We start from the raw sequence: 23,019 nt of genomic DNA, 5'->3' as shown, positions 1-23,019 counted from the left end.
ATAAGTGAAACCATATAATTGACTTTCTCTGCTTGACTTATTTCACTTAGCATAATCTCCTCCAGTCCCATCCATGTTGATGTAAAAGTTGGGTATTCATCTTTTCTGATGGCTGAGTAATATTCCATTGTATATATGGACCACATCTTCTTTAACCATTCATCTGTCGAAGGGCATCTCGGCTCCTTCCACAGTTTGGCTATTGCGGACATTGCTGCTCTGAACATTGGGGTGCATATGGCCCTTCTTTTCACTACATCTGTGTCTTTGGGGTAAATACCCAGTAGTGCAATTGCTGGGTCACAGGGTAGCTCTATTTTTCAATTTTTGAGGAACCTCCACACTGTTTTCCAAAGTGGTTGTACTAACTTGCATTCCCACCAACAGTGTAAGAGGGTTCCCCTTTCTCCACAACCTCTCCAACATTTGTTCTTTCCCTGTCCATTTTTGCCATTCTAACTGGTGTAAGGTGGTATCTCAGTGTGGTTTTGATTTGGATTTCCCTGATGGCTAATGATGATGAACATTTTTTCACATGTCTGTTAGCCATTTGTATGTCTTCTTCAGAGAAGTGTCTTTTCATATCTTCTGCCCACTTTTTGACTTGATTATTTGTTTTTTGGGTGTTGAGTTTGAGAAGTTCTTTATAGATCTTGGATACCAGCCCTTTATCTGTAGTGTCATTTGCAAATATCTTCTCCCATTCTGTGGGTAGCCTCTTTGTTTTGTTGGCTGTTTCCTTTGCTGTGCAGAAGCTTTTTATCTTGATGAAGTCCCAAAAGTTCATTTTTGCTTTTGTTTCACTAGCTTTTGGAGATGTATCTTGAAAGAAGTTGCTGTGGCCGATGTCAAAGAGGTTACTGCCTATGTTCTCTTCTAGGATTTTGATGGATTCCTGTCTCACATTGAAGTCTTTCATCCACTTTGAGTTTATCTTTGTGAATGGTGTTAGAGAATGGTGGAGTTTCATTCTTCTGCATGTGGCTGTCCAATTTTCCCAGCACCATTTATTGAAGAGACTGTCTTTTTTCCATTGCATGTTTTTTCCTGCTTTGTCAAAGATTATTTGAGGGGTGCCTGGGTGGCTCAGTTGGTTAAGCGACTGCCTTCGGCTCAGGTCATGATCCTGGAGTCCCAGGATTGAGTCCCGCATCAGGCTCTCTGCTCGGCAGGGAGTCTGCTTCTCCCTCTGACGCTCCTCCCTCTCATGCTCTCTGTCTCTCATTCTCTCTCAAATAAATAAATAAAATCTTTAAAAAAAAAAAAGATTATTTGACCATAGAGTTGAGGGTCCATTTCTGGGTTCTCTATTCTGTTCCATTGGTCTGTATGTCTGTTTTTGTGCCAGTACCATGCTGTCTTGGTGATCACAGCTTTGTGATATAGCTTGAAATCGGGCAATGTGATGCCCCCAGCTTTGTTTTTCTTTTTCAACATTTCCTTGGCGATTCGGGGTCTTCTCTGATTCCATACAAATTTTAGGATTTTTTGTTCCAGCATAAAGTGATAATTTTTAAATTATTCATTTTTTACTAATAAGGTTGGACATTTCTTCACATGCTTGTTGACCATTAGGATTTCGTTTTCTGGGAATTACTTATTCATATCATCTGCCAGTTTTTCAACTGGATTTCTAATCTTTTTCATATAGAGTTGTAAGAGTTTCTTACATATTCCAGAAATTAATCCCTTTCTGGTGTTAAACATTGCAAATATCTTTCACTAGGAGGCACCACCTATTAATCCCCATTAACAAAGCTTTCGCTGGACAAGCATCTTTAATTGTGATGTAATAGAGTCCAGCAATATTTTCACCTTTGAGATCTTATTTTCATTGCCTAATCAAAAAGAATTTCCCATTTTCTATGTATGTTTTTAATTTTAACTCATACAAATACACAGTTTAAAAAGTAAAACAGTATCACAATGCTTATAATAAAAACTGAAGTGCCCCTCTGCTCCAAGCTATACTTCCCAGAGGCAAGTTCTTTTAGCTCTTCTAGCTGTTTGCCTCTTTGTGTGTCTCCACATTTCTGGACGGGGGGGAGGGCGGGGTGGGGGTTGGAAGCAAGCCTATACTGCTATTTCCTGATTGGAGGCATTATACTGACTTCCTATTATGGAAGAGGAGGACTCGGCACTGTTACACCAGCTACTCCCTTCATGTTCTCAATATTGTTAAGAGCACAGTCTGGGGATAAATTTTACATTTAGCATTTAAGTTATTATGACCTTGGAATTATAACTCAGTGAGTTGAGAAGTATATTATAGTTCTATCTTTCTTGTGCAATCTTCTGATTTTTCTGAAATTAGTGATGCCGTCCCTCTTTCAAACTTAATTTTCTAGTCTCTTGCATTAATTATCCCCAGACCCTCCAAAGGAATGGCAAAATCCCCTTGAATCAATTTACCAGGTGATTAAACAATGAAGAAGGAAGCCTTCAGGACTCCTCTACCTCGTGTTTATTGACCTGAAGATGTCTCTCCTGGAGCCCTCTGCTTCCCTGCTCCACTTTCTCTAGATAAATCTATATGCGATTCTCTCTCCTATGGACCCTATGCCTTTCTCTTTCTTCATCTTCTCCCTTGTTTTGGTGGAAATTATTTCTTAGTAGTTTACTTAGAAAGCAGAGCATAGGTGATAACACTTTTAGAAGATCTTCAGTTTCTGAAAATGCTATTATTTTCCCCTAAACTGATTAAACATTTGTCAGGGAATCAAAAATTCTAGCTCGCAATCATTTTACCTTCCAATTGTCCTTTCCATTTTGCTGTTAAGTATGATGCCATTTCAATCCCTAATCATTTGAATGTGATGTGTTTTTTTCTAAAGATTTATTTATTTGAGAGAGAGAAAGCCTGAGCAAGCAGGGGGAGGGGCAGAGGGACAGAGAAACTCAAGCAGACTCCCCGTTGAGCACTGAGCCCAACACAGGGCTCGATCTCATGACCCTGAGATCATGACCTGAGCTGGACCCAACAGTCAGGCGCTTAACTGACTGAGCCACCCAGGTGCCCCTGATGTTTTATCTCTTTGGTGGTTTACAAAAGTTCTCTATATTCTTGATATCTTGAAACACTGCAGAGTGACGTGGGCAGGAGGAGGTATTTGTTATCTGTACACTGTGATGGGAACTGTTGGGACTCCGCAGTCTGGAAATGTCCTTTAGTTGCCAAAAGCATCTGTATTAAATACTGTACAATTTCCTTCCTTTTCTTTTTTTCTGTTATATTACCAGAACTTCTTTTTTTTTGGATATTGATTTCTCACATTTTCTCTATTTTCTATCTATCCTTTCGCAACAAGTTCTAAGAGATTTCCTCAAATTTATGTCCCAACTCATCTAATGAATTTTTAAATGCTTGTCCTATTTTTAAATTTCAAAGGACTCTTCTAGTTTTTCTGGTTATTCCTTTTGTTTCCTTCTGCTTTGGTATTGCCTCTTTTTCCTTCAATGAAAGTAGGAAATCTTTTTGTTTGGATCTCTTCTTTTTGCTAGAGGATTTCCTGAAATGTCTCTTGATTCTTGGGAATTTGTTCACATTTGTGAGTCAGTAAAAAAGCTGATTGGAAGGTTTTTAGGTTTATATTGTGTGGGGGGGCGCACGGGCACCTGTGTGCACACGCACTATCAATGTGGACCCAGCCATCTTGATTGCCATTATCTGTCTTTTCTGGGTCATTCAATTTCTTCAGAGACTCCACTGAAATCCTCCCGGGAGGGAAGGGAAGGAGGAGGCAATAAACCCAACTGCCAACATTCTGGAGCGAAGCAGGAGAAAGGAGTTTGGAGCCTTACCTTCAGTTTGTGGACTTCTTTAAGATCTCACTACTCCTAGTTCAACACCTCGTCTCTCTCACCAACCACTGAGCCCGGTGTCCTTCAATCTGTGGTCTCTGGTTCGGTTATTCCACAAAGTAAACATATTGCTGAGTTGGGGGTAAACTGTCTGGTTTTGAGAGATGTTATAACAGTGCTTTTTGTGGACTTTGAACCCAATTCATTCTAGACTTCCTTGTTCACTCCTGCTCCTTGAGGTGTTGGGTACCTTATCACTCTGGTTGATCTGAAGCCTGTCCTCAATGTATCTCTCAGGAAGGGCTTTTGGGGACAACACTCCTTGACTTCTTGCATGTTCTTAATACTTCTCTGTGGCTTTTACTTTTGAAGGATGCTTTACTCTCCTTAAAAACCCTAAAATTCTTAAAAATCTTTGACATTTCAAACTCATCAAATTGTTACAACTACGTGCAGTTTTTTTGTATATCAATTATACCTCAAAGTAGTCAAAAACAAAGTCACAAAGGGGGAAAAAACCTGGACTCACACTTTCCTAGAGCATTTTAAAAGTTATCCGATTGTTTTCTGGCAGTGTTGCTATCGAAAAGTCTGATGAAAATTTCAATTCTTTTCTTCCCCCTTGAGTGACTTACTATACTTTTGTCCAATTTTTTTTTCTTTATAGGCCAAGAGTTTACTAGAATGTGTTTTCTTTTGTCAGAGTTGATTTTCTTGGCTATGCTGGGTGCCTCTGTAGGATGAGTTTCAAGTCTGCTTTATTTTAGAAAATTTTCTTGAACACAGATTTTAGTATTTTCTGTTGCTTTTGTGTTCTCTATCAGAGACTCCTATTATATAAATACTGGCCTTCCTTGTTGTTCTTTTCTGTCCATCACTTTTCTCAAATCCTTTTTAGTCTTCCCTCATTTCTTTTCTTTTAAAAAAGACTTATGCATTCATTTGGTGGGGTGGAGAGCGCACAGGAGAGTGGGGGGAGGAGCAGAGGAAGAGGGAGAATCCTTAAGCTGACTCTGCGCTTAGCATGGAGCCCAACATGGGGCTTGATCCCACGATCAAGAGTCGGACACTTAACTGACTGAGCCACCCAGGCACCCCTTCTCATTTCTTGATTAAAATTTTTTTCCATTTTTCTATTTACATAAGTGATCTGTTGAGTTTATTTACTCCCAAATTCCTTATAGGTCAGTCTGTATTCTTGCAGTCATATTTCATCTTAATTTCTAATTCTTTCCCTGGATTTCTGTCACCTGTCTTCAAATCCTGCTTTCTCCAACACTCTCATTTCTAAGGCTTGCTATTTCTAATTTTTGTTGTTTCACAGCTTCTATCATTTCCTTATTTTCTTCTGAAATATTGATTGTAGTTTTTTTGGTTTCATATTTATGTCTTTCTGGCACACTTTCATTTTTTAAGATACATTATTCTCTTTTTGTGTGAGATTTGACTGAACACTTTCCTCATTTTTAAGTGAAATGACTTTTCCTGTACTTCTATGAGGGAGGGGTAGGCCAGGGTAATTTTCCCAGCTCCATGCCTTTGCATAAAATGATTTTTTTTTTTTTTAAAGATCTTATTCACTTGACAGAGAACCACAGCGAGAGAGGGAACACAAGCAGGGGGAGTGTGAAAGGGAGAAGCAGGCTTCCCGCAGAGCACGGAGCCCGAGGCGGGGCTCGATCCCAGGACCCTGGGACCATGACCTGAGCTGAAGGCAGACGCCCAATGACTGAGCCATCCAGGCACCCCAGCATAAAATGATTTTTAAAAATGACCTCATGCTTTCTGAGCTCTTCCTCCCCTGTTCTTAATCATCTGGACTTTCTCTTTCCTTTCCTGTCTCGCTCAATTCTGAACCCATTCCCTGTTGACCCTCCTTAGTCAGGGGCTGTGATCTGGAAGGGCGTTCTGACCATCAAGTTTCGAGGGCTTACAACTGCAGCACTGTTGTATCTTCCTACCATCCTGCCTTCCTTGCTCTCTCACCTGTAGGATGGAGCTTGCAAAATCCTCTCGGTTTCTTCTGTTCTTGAGATGCCCAGCAGTGCATACTTGTGCTCTGGTGGTTTTCTGACTCTGGGATTATCATGAATCCCTCTTTCTCTAGCACAGTGTTTAATACCACGGTGGGGCGGGGGGAGGCAGGGGGGTCTTATAGATGACTTTTTTTCCCCCCTATCAGTTTGTATTTTGGAGTTTGTGGGAAAATCTTCTCATCTATTGTTCAGGTCTCATCTGTAGTGTTTTTCGTTTGTTTGTTTTTTTAAGCTTTGATACCTATCCAGTTGGTTTGTCTGTTTTTATGGAGATTCCGTGAGATACAAAAACCATGCTGCCACTGAGACCAAGTTCCCAGAATCCTCTACCCTCTACTCACTGGATTCTAGAGACTCACCGACATATATTTTTCATTAAAATGTTTTTAGATTGTATTTATTAATTTTATTTTTAAGATTTTATTTATTTGACAGAGAGAGACAGCGAGAGAGGGAACATAAGCAGGGGGAGTGGGAGAGGGAGAATGTGGGGCTCAATCCCCGGACCCTTGGGATCATGACCTGAGCCGAAGGCAGACGCTAATGCCTGAGCCACCCAGGCGCCCCTAGATTGTATTTAAAAAGGTGGTACTGATTCACATTTCCACCTACAATGTGTCACAGTATCTTACTGATAACAAGGATATGTACGCCACAAATGTAAAGAGGTAGTTCATTATTACTTTAATCTGCTTTTCTCCAACTTCTTGTAAGTCTGACCATCTTTTCACTCTCAGTCATTTTAAGTTTTCATCGGCCTATTCCTGACTTTTGGCCAGTTAACTATTGCATGTTCATCCCCTTGTTTATAAAAGCTCTCAGTGCATGCAGGTATTAACCCTCTGTCCTCTGCCCAGCATTTTCTCTACTATATTGTTTGTCTGAGGGGTGTGAATTAAAATCTCCAATTTGTCTCTAACCTGCTCCTCCCAAGTTCTTAGTTCTTGCTTTATATAGGTTAGGGCTTCTTTGTGAGTCCCATACACATTCATGATCATTATCTTCTTTATCTATTATTCCCTTTACTAGCATACAATGTCCTCTTTCGTGCCATTTGGTGTTTTACACCTTAAACTCCATATTACAGTACATATCTGTGACCTCTGTTTTCCCTTATTTTCTTCCCTCCCATCCACCTTTGCTTTCAGCCATGTGGCTTCTCACTGGCTCTCATGGTAGGCTCACTCTGGGGAGCCAGCCGCCATGTAGGAAGACTGAGGGTGTCATCTGGACAGACCTGAGCATCGGCTGCCTGTCATGGGAGTGAGCCATCCTGGACATACAGCACAGCTAAACCTCCACACATCTGCAGCCTCAGCTCACAGCTTACCACACCCACACGACAGACCCTCTGTGAGAGCTTCCCACTGGAGCCCTTCTTAAACTCATACCCACGAAACTGTGAGCATAATAAAAATGTTTTCTAAGACATTGGGATTTGAGACAATTTATTGCAGTTAAGAGCACCAGGTCACCATGTTTTCCTTTCTCCTTTTTCTCTTTCCTGCCTCAGTTCAATGAATAGCATTTCCTTCTGCAGGTATGAAAATTACACATTTTATATGCTTGTCTTCTATTGATTCCTTTCAACTCATTAAGATTCAAACTTGTGCTTACTTTCCTTATCAAGTTACCAATATTTATTTAAACATTTCTATGCTACCACTGTCAGGTACTGTTCTAAGGTGTTTACAAATATTAAGCTTCTTTAAAACTCCAAAGAATCCAGTGAAATGGATACTATGATTGTACTCATTTCTGATGAGGAAATGGAAGCAGGGAAAGGTAACTTGCTCAAGTTCACACAGCTAATTAGTGATGGAGCTGTGACTGCAATTTAGGAGGCCCTGCTAGGAACCCACCATGATAACCAACATGCCTCGCTGTCTCTGCAGCTTCTCCCCAGATGAGACAAATGCCTAAGCATGCTCACCTCACCCGATTCTTACACTTAACCTCCACTGTGTTTGTATTTAGATTAATTCTGGACTGCTTTGAATATGTATTTCCTTTCTCTTTGATTTTTGTAGAGTGAGGGTGCTTGCTTTTACAGACTACAGTAAAGTCCTCTGAGATACCTAGTCACCCTATTCCCAAATCTCTCACAGTGGCCTTGTGGCTTTATATCTCTTTTTGATGGAGAATTTCCTCCAAGAATATTTTTTTTCTTCCAGTTTTATTGAGATATAACTGACATATAATGTATTAGTTTAAGGTATACACCATCATGGCTTGATACATGTATATAATGCAAAATGATTATCCATCACCTCTTATAGTTGTAATTTTTTTCTTGCGGGGAGAATGTTTAAGATCTACTCTCTAAGCAAGTTTCAAATATACAATACAGTGTTGTTAATTATAGTCACAATGTATTCCATTTGTCTGCAGAACTTACTTATCTTGTAACTGGAAGTCTGTACCTTTTCCCTCATCTCCCAACCCTACCCCTGACAACCAATATGTTCTCCATTTCTGTGAGTTCAAATTTTTAAAATTCTACATATAAGTGAGATCATACAGTATTTGTCTTTCTCTTATTTCATTTAACATAATGCCCTCAAAGTCCATCCATGTTATCATAAATTACAAGATTTTCCTCTTTCTTATGGTCATATAATATTCCAGTGTGTGTGTGTGTGTGTGTGCACCACATTTTCTTTATCCATTCATCTGTCAACAGACACTTAGGTTATTCCCACATCTTGACTATTGTAAATAATGTTGCACTGAACGTGGGGGTACATATATCTCTCTGAGATAGTGATTTTGTTTCCTTCAGATATATACCCAGAAGTGGAGTTGTTGGACCATATGGTAGTTCTATTTTTAATTGTGTGAGGAACCTCCATACTGTTTTCCAGTGGCTGCACCAATTTACACTCCCACCCACAGTGCACAACCCTTTTCTCCACATCCTCACTAACACTTGGTATCTCTTTGTCTTTTGGATGGCAGCCATTCTAATGGGTACATCATTGTGGTTTTGATTTGCATTTCCCTGATGATTAGTGATGTTGAGCACCATTTTATGTATCTTTGGCAATTTTTTTGGATGTCTTCTTTGGAAAAATGTCTACTCTGGTCCTCTGCCCATCTTTTAATTGGATTATGTGGTGGTTTTTTGTTTTGTTTGGGTTTTTTGTTTTGTTTTGTTTTGGCTATTGAGTTGTAGGAGTTCTTTTATATTTTGGATATTTACCCCTTACCAGATATATGACTTAAAGATACTTTCTCTCATTCCATAGGTTGCCTTTTCATTTTGTTAATGGTTCTTTTTGCTGTGCAGAAATTTTTTACTTTGATGTAATTCCACTTACTCATTTTTGCTTTTGTTTGTCTTTGTTTTGATATCAAATCCAAAAAAATCATTCCTAAGACCAATGTCAAGGAGATTACCCACTGTTTTCTTTTAGGAGTTTTATGGTTTCAGGTCTTATGTTCAAGTCTTCATTCCGTTTGAGTTGATTTTTGTGTATGGTGTGAGATAGTGGTCCAGTTTCATTCTTTTGCATGTGGATATCCAGTTTTCCCAGTGCTAATTATTGAAGAGACTGTCCTTTCCCCATTGTATATTTTTGATGCCTTTGTCATAAATCAAGTGATCAATATATGTGTTCAATAAACAGATATATGCATATTTATTTCTGGGATCTCTATTCTGTTCCATTGATGTATGCGTCTGTTTTTATGCCAGTACCATATTGTTTTGGTTACTATGGCTTTGTAATACAGTTTGAAATTAGGAAGTGTGATGCCTCCAGCTTTTTCTTTCTCAAGATTGCTTTGGCTCTTTGAGGGGACTTTTGTGGTTCCATACAAATTTTAGCATTGTTCTTTCTATTTCTGTGAAAAATGCTGTTGGAATTTTGATAGGGACTGTATTGAATCTATAGATTGCTTCATGTAGTATAGACATTTTAACAATATTAATTCTTCCAATCTGTGAACACATAATACATTTCCATTTATTTGTGTCTTAATTTCTTTCATCAGTGTCTTAGAGTTTTCAGTGTATAGATCTTCTACCTCCTTGATTAAACTTATTCCTAGGTATTTCATTCCTTTCAATGCAACTGTAAATGGGATTGTTATCTTAATTTCCCTTTCTGATAGTATGTTCTTAGTGTATAAAAGAGTATTTTCAGAGAAGGTTTTTTTTTTTTTTTAAATAAAACTTACTAAGTTCTTGTATACATGAAAATATTTTTAACCTACTCTCATAATTAAGTGATACTATGGCTTGGTTAAAATCTTAGGGTTCAAAGTTCTTTTTCTTCAACATTTTGAACATTTATCTTAATTGTTTTCTTGCATTTAGTGTTGCCATTGAGAAGTCTGATATCAATTTAATTTTTCTTTACAGATGATACAGATGTCTTTCAAAGTTTTTAGGATTGTCTCTTGATCTATGATATCCTTAAATTTTACTATAATGTGTCTAAGTGTAAGTTTTTAAAAATTATTCTCTTTAGCACATAATGATGTATTTCAATATGAAGTTTTTCATCTTTAATTACTGGGAAATATTAAGTGATTATTTCTTCAAGTGCCTCTGTTTTTTTCCTTCCCCTTCAAAGTCCTACTACAGAGATACTGAAACTATTTGTCATGTCTTATATCACCCATGTCATCTTCCACCCCATTAACTGTTCTTCTCCTACATCTAGTTTGCTCATTCTATTAAAGCCATCTGCTGAGTTCTTTATTCCAGCAGTTATATTTTCACATGAAGCACTTGCAAATTATTTTTCTTCATAGGTGCCTTATCCCACTCCATGTTACCAATAGACTTCCTTTTTTAAAAAATCTCTTTCAGATACTTATTGTGCCTATTTTAAATTCATATTCTGGTCTCAGAATTTTGCTGTATCTAGCAAAGGTTAGTCAGCTTGTTTTTCTTTTATACCAGTTATACTTCTGTATATTTTATTAGCTTTTCAGATCCATCAACCTGCCTCTCACTCTGTGGTTTATCCAAGGTTTCTGTTCTGGAGAGGGAGATCATTTGCTTTCCAATTTTTAGAATTTCTTTGTAGGAGCTTGAGATATAAGCAACCAAATCTTCATGTTCTACCATAATCAATACTTCAGTGATAGTTATGTTGAATAGAATGAAAAAGTAGTAATTCACCTGAATTTTTCACTAAATGTTTCTCTTTCTCAGCGGTTTGTCAACTTCAATCTTAGATTCTTCTGAGTGGCCTCAACTTAATATCTTCTTTACAGTGCATCCTCTAAGCACTACTCCTTACAATAGCAGACTTCAAAACACTGAATTTAGGAAGATGGAAACAAGGAGACCACAAAAAAGAGAGCAAGCATAGAAGCAATGATTTCTATTCATTGGAAATTTCCATTTATTTTACTACCTACATTAACTAACTATGCCAGATAAGTAAAGAATGCCAATCTGTGTTTTCTAGAACCCCAAACTATCTCAAATTATGGTGCAATTATGTGTTTAGTTGCTAATTGTATATCTAACATTAATAGATACTTTTTAAAAGAAAATACTTAGACATCTACAGATCTACATGCAAATATTGGCTCTGTAGCTTACTATTTGTGTGACATTCGGACAGTTAATTTCTTTAAGCCTTAGTTTTCTGCTCTGTAGAGACATATTAGACACCTCCAAACACTGTAGTAAGAATTGAATTAGAAACTTTTAGACATATGACAGAAATAATAGTAGTGACAGAAATAATGATATAGTAGATAGATAATGTCTGGGGCATAGTCCTATTCAGGAAATTGTAGATATGATTACGAAGCTCTTTATATTATTTTTTGATTGATAATTTAAGAGGTCTTCTAAAATGTTTAATCCCATAAATATTATGTAAATACATCTAGAATAATGTTATTTTCCTGTAGATATAAAAATAAAAGTATAACCCCAAAGAACTAGCAAAACACAAACCCAGCATTCTTCTGAACTTTGCAGGTCTGTAGTCTTTCTCCTGAATCAAATATGCATTTGAGTGCACGCTAATGCTGTGCTTATGGTATATTCAAGTTGCACGTTCCTCCACTACTATGTATTCCATGTTTTGTATTTTAAAATGGGGAAGTGCCTGGGTGGCTCAGTTGGTTAAGCAGCTGCCATCGGGCTCCTTGCTCCACAGGAAGCCTCCTTCTCCCTCTCCCACTCCCCCTGCTTGTGTTCCCTCTCTTGCTGTGTCTCTCTCTGTCAAATAAATAAATAAAATCTTAAAAAAAAAAATGGGAACAATTAATAATGAAAAATTGTTTGGAATTTTGAAAAAATTGGTTTATCAATGATTTTATTTCTCCTTCAATTTGTTAGTGCCCAAAACTGATTTGAAAAAACCTTAAGAGCATAAAACAAAAGGAGAATATACTTTAAAAATAGTAATCTTTCAAAAGCCCAGAAATTATAAAAAAGGCACAAAACTTCCAACTTGTCAGGCTTTTCAACTAATAAATAAAACCAACCAAACCAAACTATGCACTTCAATATAGCTGTTCCATCTTCAATTTTTATAATTTTTTAGATTAAAATTATTTAAAAAATAGAAAAAAGAAGAAAAACAAAACAAAACAAACTTTATGACACTCTTCCTACCTTTCTTAGTGGTGGTTATTTCCAGTCCTATAAAATTTATTTTCTTTCCAAGCTTTTATGTTTGCAATTTTGAGGAAACCAATAGCAAAAATCACAGCAAATACAAAAAGCAGAAGGAATCCATTATTTGTATTTTTTTTTCAGAACACATCATGCTTATATCTAGATTGAGTACCTTAGCCGGAAAGCCAGTTGAACCAGGACATCCCTTTTTCCTTAAGGTTGGTGTGTGAACTGGAGGAGGAGTACTGTCTACAATCTGAATCCAGGAGCAAAAAAGGAAATAAATGTCATGAAATGTCTATTTCACACATCACTAAAAATAAATCAAAGTAAATAAAGCCAAGCAAGACATCAATAAGGCAAAAAATATCTCAATGAAGCTAAAATTCTCATAGTGTTGATAATTTAAATTTCAGCCTGCAATGTCTACAAATGAAATAGTTGTTCAAATAGCAAAAAAAAAAAATTGGTCTGGAAATTTAAAAAGAAATGATTCAGAAAAGAGAATCCACAGAAGAAAACAAAAAAGTCACAGCATACAGCCTACATAAAAATTAGGATATTAATTTTGAAGTTCATCTGAAAATGCACATTAATTCTTAAAAGTATCTGATTTTTTAAAAGGATTTAAAATCAAAATATTTAGAAGATTCTTTTAACTCCTAACTTCTATACACAGAATGTATGTTACACATATGGAACACAATTCAGTGGATTTGTGTGTCTGTGTGTGTATGTAGAAAGAGAGAGAGAGAGAGAGAGAGATTAGTGGGATTTTGTGCAGAAATCAATTTCCAAAGAAGGGAGTTAGACTATTTAGTATTATTGGAATTCAGAACTTAACATACAAATTCAAAAGTTAAAAGCCATATCTTTATAAGACATTAATGTAAGATATTTCTTTCAATGAAAGGAACCAGTGATTTTACTGGAAAAGAGACATCACTTGATTAGCAAAGTGTTAGAAAAAAGGCACAAAGAATTACTTCGTTTTAGGATGCTAAGCAAGCAAACAAGATGAAAAAGCTAGCTTTGAATAAAGTTATAGAATAGTCTAATATTAAGAGAAAAATAAATGATCTCTCTTTGCCTTTGTTACTATATATACAGAGTATTTTCTATGCCCTATAACCTTAAAAGACAATTGAATTGGGCTTCTCAGAGTTTTCTGCTTGTGAGTTTAGTTCTAATTTAAATTTACTTTAAATAGCTTGAAAAAGTTTTGAACCCAATTTATAAACTAATGTTTAAAAATGTAAACATGAGAGATTAAAGAGAGGAACACTGAAAACCTATATAAAAGTTAATAAAAAGCAATAGGAAACAAAATTGACATTATAATTTACACAGAAAGCCCAAGAGAAGTTTAGGAAAAAAGGAGTGAAGTAAGGGTATTGGATACAAGATCAACAGAGTTCATGAAGACCATAAGAATATATATTTGGTAAAGATTCCATTCACTGTAGAAACAAAAACTTTAAGGTACCTAGGAACAAATGTAACAAGCAATATGAAGTAAATTCATAAAGAAACTAACAAAACTTTACTGAAAGATATAAAAGAATATCTAAATGATAATATGTATACCCTGTTCATAGATGGATAGACCCAATCACAAAGATGTCAATTCTCCTCAGATAAATCTATAAAATTCAATGCAATTTCAATCAAAGGCTCCACATGGAACCTGACAAACTGATTCTAAAAGTCGTATGTAAAACTAAAGGGTCAAAAGGAAAAGGAAAAAGAATAAGGTGGGTGGGAGTGGCTGATTATACCAGGTGAATTATTTTAGGGTTATAGCAATTAAGACAATGTGATATTGATACAGGAATAGACAAAAAGAACAACAGAAGAGAAAAAAGAACCCCCAAACAGACCCATATATATAAAGCAGAGATTGTTTTACAAATCAATGGGGGAAATATAGTAGAGTTGGCTGTTCATATGAGATAAATAGATTTAGAACCCCATTTCACATAATATGTAACAATAAATTTCAGCTTAAGGTCCTAAACAGGTAAAACAAAAAATTTTAAACTTTTAGAAAAAAGTATGGAAGAAAATTTTTAAATGCTGCATAGGGAAGAACTGCTTTAGGAAGACATAAAAAACATAAAGTCATAAAGGAAATGATTGATATATATAAGCCTACTTTAAAATAAACATTGTTGCAAGACAAAAAGACACCAAATAAAATTTTAAAATAAGCCACGGACTGGAATAAAAGATTTGCAGTGCATATAGCCAGCTAAGGATTAGTACCCAGATTACATAAAGAACACTTACAAAAAATAGGAAAAATAATTCAGTAGAACAACAGACAAAAGACATAAACAGGCAAACCACCAGTGGTCAATAAACATAAAAAGATGCTGAATTAACACTTGAGATCAGAGAAATGCAAATTAAAAACAAAAAGGCCACTCCATACCCATCAAATTGGCAAAAGTTAATGTCTGACAGTACCAAGGGTTTGTGAGGATGTAGGAAAATGGGGAACTCTCACATATTGCTGGTGGGAGTGAAAACTGGTCCAACCACTGTAGAAAATAATTTGGCAAAATCTAGTTAAAGTTGAAAATGCATATACCACACAACCCAATAATTCAGCTTCCAGGTATATATGTGCTAAACAAACTGCATATTTGCAAAAGCAGACAGCTACTAGGATGTTCACTTCAGCACTGATTGTAATAGCAAAAATCGGAAACAACCTAAATATCTAACAACAGGAGAATGCATAAGTGGTTGGGGTATATTCATACAATGAAATATTATGTAACAGTTATAATGAATCAACTAAATGGACACGTATCTGCATGAGTCGAGCTCAAAAGCATAATACTGAATGAAAGAAGTTACAGAAAGATAAAGCTTTATGTTTGTGTAAAACATAAATATAAAACAAACATTCTCATATATTGTTTATGGATACAAATGAAGTGAAATTTAAAACGAAGGAAGAAGATGTGCATCAATTTCAGGGTCTTTAGATATGTCTGACTAAGGAGAGAGGGGAATGGTATAGGGAAGGCTGTTTCAATTCTCTGGAATATTTTCTTTCTTTGAAAACAAATTTGAAAAGGACAGGGCAAAATGTTCACATCTGTTAAATCTGTGGATTGTGGTTACTTATGTGTTTATTATCCTCTGTATGCTTGAGATATTTCAACATTAAACATGTATAAGCTCAAAATATTGAAACAATGATTAAAAAAAAAAAAAGCAGAGACTCATCAACTTAACCAGTCTGAGGTAGTCTGTCACAAGGTTGTAAAAAATCAAGTCAGAATCTAACTACAAATCACACTTCACTTCAGACAGCTTTCCAGAATGGACTGTCTGCTTCCCTTGAACACGAGACACAGCTCTAGAGAGAATATGGGAAACAAAGGGGCTCTGTCAGAACTGCAAGCTGAGTGAAGAATCCAAATTGCATCTCGAAGCAGGAGGGCTTCACTGAGGCATGACACATCCTTCTCACTCGTTGAGGAAATGACCTCTGTTGAGAAAACTGGCTGACTGGCTGTTTGAAACCACTGACTAACATGAGGTACAAAACAACACTGTTTTTGTATTATTAAAAGGCATGACATAGTTGAATGCCTCTTGCAGACCGAGCAGTTAGAATAAACTATTCAGTGGCCAGCAGTGGCAATTTTCATTTTAAGCTGTACTTATGAAATAACAGTTGTGTAGGTCTTATTACATTTACTGGACAAATTAAAATACGAGAATGGCACCTGACACGGCCATGTGCCTACCAAGTTTATATCTGACAATTCCAAAATTGAGATAACCCTGCCCTCTGTTCCATATAGTCCTTTACTTAAAATAAAGGCTACCTTTATAAGTAAATAAGTATCTGTCTGTTTTAGGTTGAATCTGCGGGGGGCAACTTGCGACTTTTGTTTTAGAGTCGTATTTACATTATCAGTCAAACGCAATCATCTCCAATAGATTGTGACTTATTACATAATATATTTGATTAAAAGAAGAATCAGATTTCACTTGTTTTTGCAATTCCCTCTTTCCTGACACAAGTGAAAAGTTGGGGAGCAAGACTGCTCCAATGAGGCACCTTAACTGGCTCAGCTTCACTAGATGTGGAAGGAGATGTGGACCTTGACTGGATGTTAACCTTGACGTTCGGATTCCGTACATATGTGTTCTCAACAGGATCAGTCTAGGAAGATAAGTCGGGAAAAACAAAAACCCAAGAAATCACTTTCAAACAATGTGCAGCTCTTAGCAAATTTCTGTAAGGCATAATCATGATAACATTTCTTGAGAAGAGGAAAACAAATTTCAGTTTGAATATTCACCTTCGGGATGTGTCATCATACAAAAGCATAACCGCTAGCTTTAATGTAAACAAAGATAAAGACAACAGTTAACAAAATGCTCCCATCTTCACTGCCGGTCTCCGACTTTGAGCACTGGTCTCTAATACATGTTCTTGACTTGTATTGCACAAACGAAATCATACGTGTGAATTAAGTGCAGAGTACTTAACAGAGTATGTGCTGCAGATTAGAGATAATTCTGTCCTTCATAAGAAGGAAATTGGGTCATCTACCAGGCATTACTTGAAAGTAAAAGAAACTAATTTATCAGTTTTGTGTTGGCTGATGGTAACACCACTTTTATTCTGCAGCAGTAGAAATACCAGCACTTATATTCAGTTGTGCCCTTTTAACCAAGTATTTTTAGAAACTCAAAATGCTTGGGGTTAAAACTTAGCATTAAAGATCTTATGGAGCATACCAATCGATGATATATTCAGTTTGGCAATTTTCAAAATTACCAGGATTGCATTTTTGAAATGAAGGGCAATGAAAGCAATTTTGAAAAGAGGTTGGGGAATTTGTTTCAACTGTATTGTACAGCAAGAACAATGCTTAGATCAGAAGCTACAATTCAATAAAATGAACAATCAGCTTAAGGATTTTAAATAGGTACTTAAAATATTTTTTTCTTTTCCTTTACTATATTATGGTTACTCTTTTAGGGACAGGCTAGTGAGCTGGCTAACCCTGCAGGAGTCCTCTGCTGGGCACAGGCAGGTTTTCTGGCAAACCACAAGGCAAGACTTTGGTGGGGATGACTCACATGGCTCCCAACCAGGCCTTAAACCTTTAGTTACTGCGCTCAGGGGACGTGGGGAGAAGAAGGGTCTCCAGGAGGGCATCTAAGGAACTTGGAGCAGCAGCTATGTACCATCAGCTAGGAAGGTATTTCAATATTTTAAAAACTGGAACACCTGAGCTGAAGCATACCAGCTGTATGTCCGCTCTGAAGTGTGCAATGTGGCTGATTTCAGAAAACTAGTACAGCTTATGAAGTGGGAGAGCCAGGCCCGAATCCCACTCCTTGACTTCAAATCCAGTATTATTTTTGTGGTACCAGAGGCATCTCCACAGTAAAGGTACTCATAGCAATTTAATAGTCATGGAGAATGAGTTACATGATCTCTTTTCCTGACAGTGAACTCTGATCACGAACAGGAGAGTGAAAAAAAGAAGAAACTGAGACTCTAAGACAAGTTTTGCCCAGTTCACAATTTTACGCAGGGAGAGTCATAGAGAAGGTACTCCTTTTAAATTATTAATCTGGAATATAAATCTGGGCTGGAGATAGGGCAGAAAGATCCTACTTTCTAGAAATCTTCCTTCTAGTTTCCATACAATTACATAAACTGCAAGCTGAATAAGAGGGGAGGGGGTTCAGTTAAAATGGAATTGATAAGCAAAGCAGTCCTGATGCATTTTACACTAATAAGAACGTAAAATGACCCCAAATAATCAAGTTAAGTAGCTCATAAATTTCTCAAGAAGTGTCCAAGTAGGGGATTTGCTAAGTGCAAAAAACTGGGTCATTTTAATAAAATTTAAGTTTCTGATCTGTCACACAAAAGCCTGTAGCCCATAGCTTGAAAGAGATAAAAGCAGAAGTTTCTGTGCAAAGGATAATGCTGTGAATGGGACTGGACAGCTAATATAGTGGCTTTCTGCCTCTGGCCCAATTACTTTAAAGATATTCAAAAATGAGAAAGGCAGGAGCTTGCTGTGTTCAGGAGTACAGGCTGACAATTGAAAAGCAGATCTGCTCTTTGAGCCCCATGAACACACGCTGGCCAGAGGTGAGCATGCGGTTTGATTACCTCTACTTTCTTGCAATGACATTAGAACACGCTGCCTTAAGACATTTTGTCAGCACGTGCCCTGCTGGGAGGTGTACATCATGGAAATCATCACCCCTAAAAATCGACCCCACCCCTTGCCCCCACCCCATAGTTGGTTCTTCAAACATTCACCATCATGTTTCACGACCCTATGAAAACTGTGACATGATGACAGTGTGATACTAAACAAAGGGAAAAATACACCATCAAAGTTTAATCCTTGATTACAGAAATTAGTGACTCTTAAAGAACTCTCGAGGCTTTAAATACATACCTCTCGGCCCTTCTTTAGAATTACTGTCATTTATGAAAAGTCTGTTTCTCCTAACAAGTTTTTAACTCATAAATAAAAAAACAACAGGAATGAGAATAGATTTTAAAATGATTTTCTTAGCTGCATGAGGTAAAACCGGTTATTCAAAAGAGGAAACATTTAGATTTAAAAACCAACCCAATACCAATTCTAATAAAATAGAATAATAAAAATTAGCATACCAGCTTCTTGGAACTATATGCTCTTAAAATAAATTCCAGAGATTAAACAAAATCAGGTAGTTTTTGTTAAAACAAATTAACAGTAAGTAAAAATATTTGAGTAATATTTTGAGATGGCATTGAGTATATTTAAAAAGTGGAACTATGCCATTTATGATGATACTCTGATTTTTAAAAAAACCATGAATGCATAAGTGAAGTTTAAAAATTACCACTTTATTTCTCAAAAGTGTGTTTCTTAGAAAGACAAGGAACAAAGTTTGGTAAAGATGAATAAAACTCATGGCAATAACGTTTTGAATATTGAATTAACAAACTTTTTCCCACGTCTTCTAAAAGCTGTTAGAAGCTAATACCTGTTAGATTAATAGATTTACATATTTCATTTCCTTTCTGGATTACTGCCAGTGTAAACAATAACTCAAAAGAGGTTTAATAGGAAGAATAAGAAAAATATAATACCACTTACATATTTTCTAATTCAAAGTGTTAATTACCACCAGCAGGACTGGTTTTTCAAGATGTTATTAATTTTATCTATAATTACATGCTTACTGATACATTTATAATTAAGGACTTATTCTATCCACTAAAAAGCAATTAATTTTACTGAACTTTCAGAATACTCAATAACTATAAGCCAGACTTTGCAGACAGCCTAAAGTTAACTTAATAGTTAATTGTCAATGATTCAGATATAACATGGCAGCAAAGCATCTAATTAATAGCATATCAATTATGTTTACCTTCCAAACCTTTATCGTGGTTATAATACAGTCATTAATAGTATACTTAAACCATGGAAGTTAAATTCTTTGTGTTTTGAAAAACTATATAGCATTAAATGTAAGCAATGACTTGAATTAATAATGCAGGAAAAGCTGATAAACATGATATACATCCATAGCAGAGATATCACAATTCAATAATTGCATTTATCATTGTAGAAAGAATGATAAAAAGGAGAAAATAGTGAAAAGTAATACATAGCTAGTATTAATTGGATAGTACCTTCTGATAATATCTGGAGGAAGATCTTGGAAACAAATCTTAACTGAACAGTATAAGCAATTCACTCAATATTTCTAAGCTGCAATCTACTGAGAAAGATGAGGAATATCTTTATGTAAATGTGATTTTTTTCTATTTCCTGGTTAACTAATTCTTTTTTCTAAGTAAACCTACGTCAAGGAGTTATTCTGATGAATAGGCATTAGAAACATCTACTACACTCCAATGTCATTTTTACCTACTGCTCTACTCTTCAGGGAAAAAAAAAGAAAAACTGAATGAGTATCAGCAGTATCATCCACAATACATAACACTGTCATGCAAAAAGTCTATAATGTTTCCTGAATCTATTAGGATTTCCCTACTGAGTGATCCACAAAATTTATTTCTAGAGTAGTGCAGTAAAATAGAAAAGTTTTCTTTCCCCCTAGGATCAGATCTGAGTTTTAGGTGAACTCCTCAAATTATGCAGTATGGTTTTCTGATAAATAATAAAAACAACTACAACAACTCATCTTGAACATGTATCAATGGGCCTTTTCTACTCCAAAAATAATTATAGATTTGAAAAATACAAGAAGCAAAACATTCTCATAAGAAACCTGGTTTTAAAGTAAAAGATACCAAGATTTGATACAGATTAGATATAGGTTTTTAAAAAAGCTTACATCTAACATGTTGTTTGGTATTTGTAAATACAAAACTCTAAATTAACCAAAAAAATACAATTATCATCAATTATCTTTACCCGTTAGCTAGAAGTATTTTGGAAACAAAGTGGCAAGTAATCCAATTTTTTGTATTAAAGAAACACTTCAAAACCTCAACGTTTCACTGATATAATTTTTTCTGTTAACTGAGCTTATGATAAAAAACAGTGTTAGGGAAATACTGTATCATTTGGAAAACAGCAAATCTAATATTTTATCATCCTAAAACAAATAATAAATAAATCACTGAAGGTTACGACTAGTAAGTGCAATCTTACTAATTACAAATAATATAACTTGTTACTCTTTCTGAAAATTTCTCCTTATTTTCAATATATCGACTTGAAAATCTACTCTGGAGAATTTACAAATGTTCTCAGAAAACATAAAAGAAACTTAAGTTACACGTTGACTATTTATAATCTCTCTTCCAAACTCTAAAGGAATAATCTAAAATGAGACACTTAATGTTTCTCACTATTAATGAAAACACTGTGGACCTTTCCATAACCATTTATATTTGGGCATTAATGATAATATTAATAACAAATCTTTTTCGTGCTATGCCTAACTGAATAACACCACTTAAAAATAACATATTCAAATTGTAAATGGAAACTTATAGTGGACTGGAAATAAAAACACAGCAAACCTTGAACAGTGAAACCTCACTTATAGGACGTGTAAGAATCCTAAGAATTTTAAGTTTATAAAAGTACTACTTACTGCCTGTCTGAAAACACAGTATATAGCCCAACTATATGTCACTGTTGGATTCAAGGCCACTGTTAGGAATGGTAACCGTCTCTGTCCTATTGTAACACACTGCCGTCTCCCAGGACTATCAAGGCCCTCAACTATAGCCAGGGAGATGCTTCTCTGTACCTGCTGAATAGCTGTTGATTCTCCACTCCGCTCCCTCATAGACATCACCACTTTCCAGAGGCAGTTTTTTAACTTGTCAGATACATAACCAAGGAAAAATTGAAACAAGCCTGGAAAGCAGGTTATCAAGCCTATCACATCTGCACTTAAAAAAATCATATACACGTCAAGAGACTCTGGTTAAGTGCAGCTTATTCATATCCTATAGAATGAAGATATAGACTGAATAGTATTTCCCTCAAAAATTTTTCCTTATATCAAGATTCACAGAGGTGCTCTGGGAGGCCAAGGCCCCTAGAAGTCCACAAGGCAAGTGAGATATAATTAATCTCTATTTAACCAGAAAAATAAAATCTCTCTTAATTATAACCGTATTAAAAAAAAAAAACTCGTTAAAAATTCACTCAATTCACAGGCTGACGATTTGAACCCTAATATAATTGCGCACACAACATTTGGTCTTCCTTCCTAGAGGTTACAGGGTATACTTAACACATACTCAGTTTAATCTGATAAGTCCAAGCACCCAACAGTTTTAACTCTCTAAATAACAAAATAATAAATAAAAAAATCAGTTGAACCAGCAGTCTTTTCAAAAGTGTCATTAATCAATGAGATATTAAAGTCATAGTTCTATGACTTTATCAAATACCACTGGTATTTGACCTGCTTATTCATTATTAAACAGGAGTTTGGAAATATGTGCTATGTAAGGGTTCATCATGTTTATTTTGCCATCAATGCAGCACGACATCTGAAAGATAAGAGCACAGGAAGCAGTGAGGCACCCTACTGCTCCCCATGCTCCCTGTAAACCAGATTATTCCATGATCTATCTAGCCCTTTCCAAGTCAGAATTCTGGATTTAAGGTGTGGATTAATCCAGTGATTATGAAGCTGAAAATTTATAAGCTTTTATCTACCACAGAAGTTCCTTTTTAATATTACTATTTTACATCGCATATGAAAACCAGAGCAGACATCAGCTAGCCCACTGCTTCTCAACTAGGGGGTTTGTATGTTGTGTATCTTGATGTTGGGGTGGATGCTGGTTTAGGAAATTTGAGATCTTTCCACAAATACATGCCCCATTCTGAGCATATAAGAAAACTGCAGGATAGAGATAATGGCTGGCCCATTCAGTACTGAGAAACACTGAGCTAGCATCAGCATAGGATGTTGCTTATAGTTTGTTATCAATACATATATAAAGTGTCATGGTATTTTTAAATATCTTGGAAATTGGGCGCCTGGGTGGCTCAGTTGGTTAAGTAACTGCTTTTGGCTCAGGTCATGATT

At 35.9% G+C, this 23,019-nt stretch overlaps 1 protein-coding gene across 11 annotated transcripts in view; it reads right to left on the bottom strand.

Annotated features, from left to right (window-relative positions):
- The window catches only part of CDC42BPA (CDC42 binding protein kinase alpha), a 347,703-nt gene that overhangs the window by 39,491 nt on the left and 285,193 nt on the right, over positions 1–23,019 (bottom strand). For 6 of the 11 annotated variants that reach the window (XM_064594443.1, XM_064594444.1, XM_064594451.1 and 3 more), the window contains one exon: positions 12,605–12,688. In XM_064594443.1, coding sequence (XP_064450513.1) covers positions 12,605–12,688 — 84 coding nt within the window. Of the gene's footprint in view, positions 1–12,604; positions 12,689–16,516; positions 16,622–23,019 lie in introns of all 11 variants that reach the window. The other 5 variants (XM_064594441.1, XM_064594442.1, XM_064594448.1 and 2 more) reach the window with 1 other exon arrangement.

Source organism: Mirounga angustirostris, unplaced genomic scaffold (assembly GCF_029215605.1).
Source record: "Mirounga angustirostris isolate CCGP_5_RB_7025 unplaced genomic scaffold, mMirAng1.0.hap1 SCAF_6, whole genome shotgun sequence".
Classification (NCBI taxonomy): Eukaryota; Metazoa; Chordata; class Mammalia; order Carnivora; family Phocidae; genus Mirounga; species Mirounga angustirostris.
This window is presented reverse-complemented; position numbering and strand designations above follow the sequence as displayed.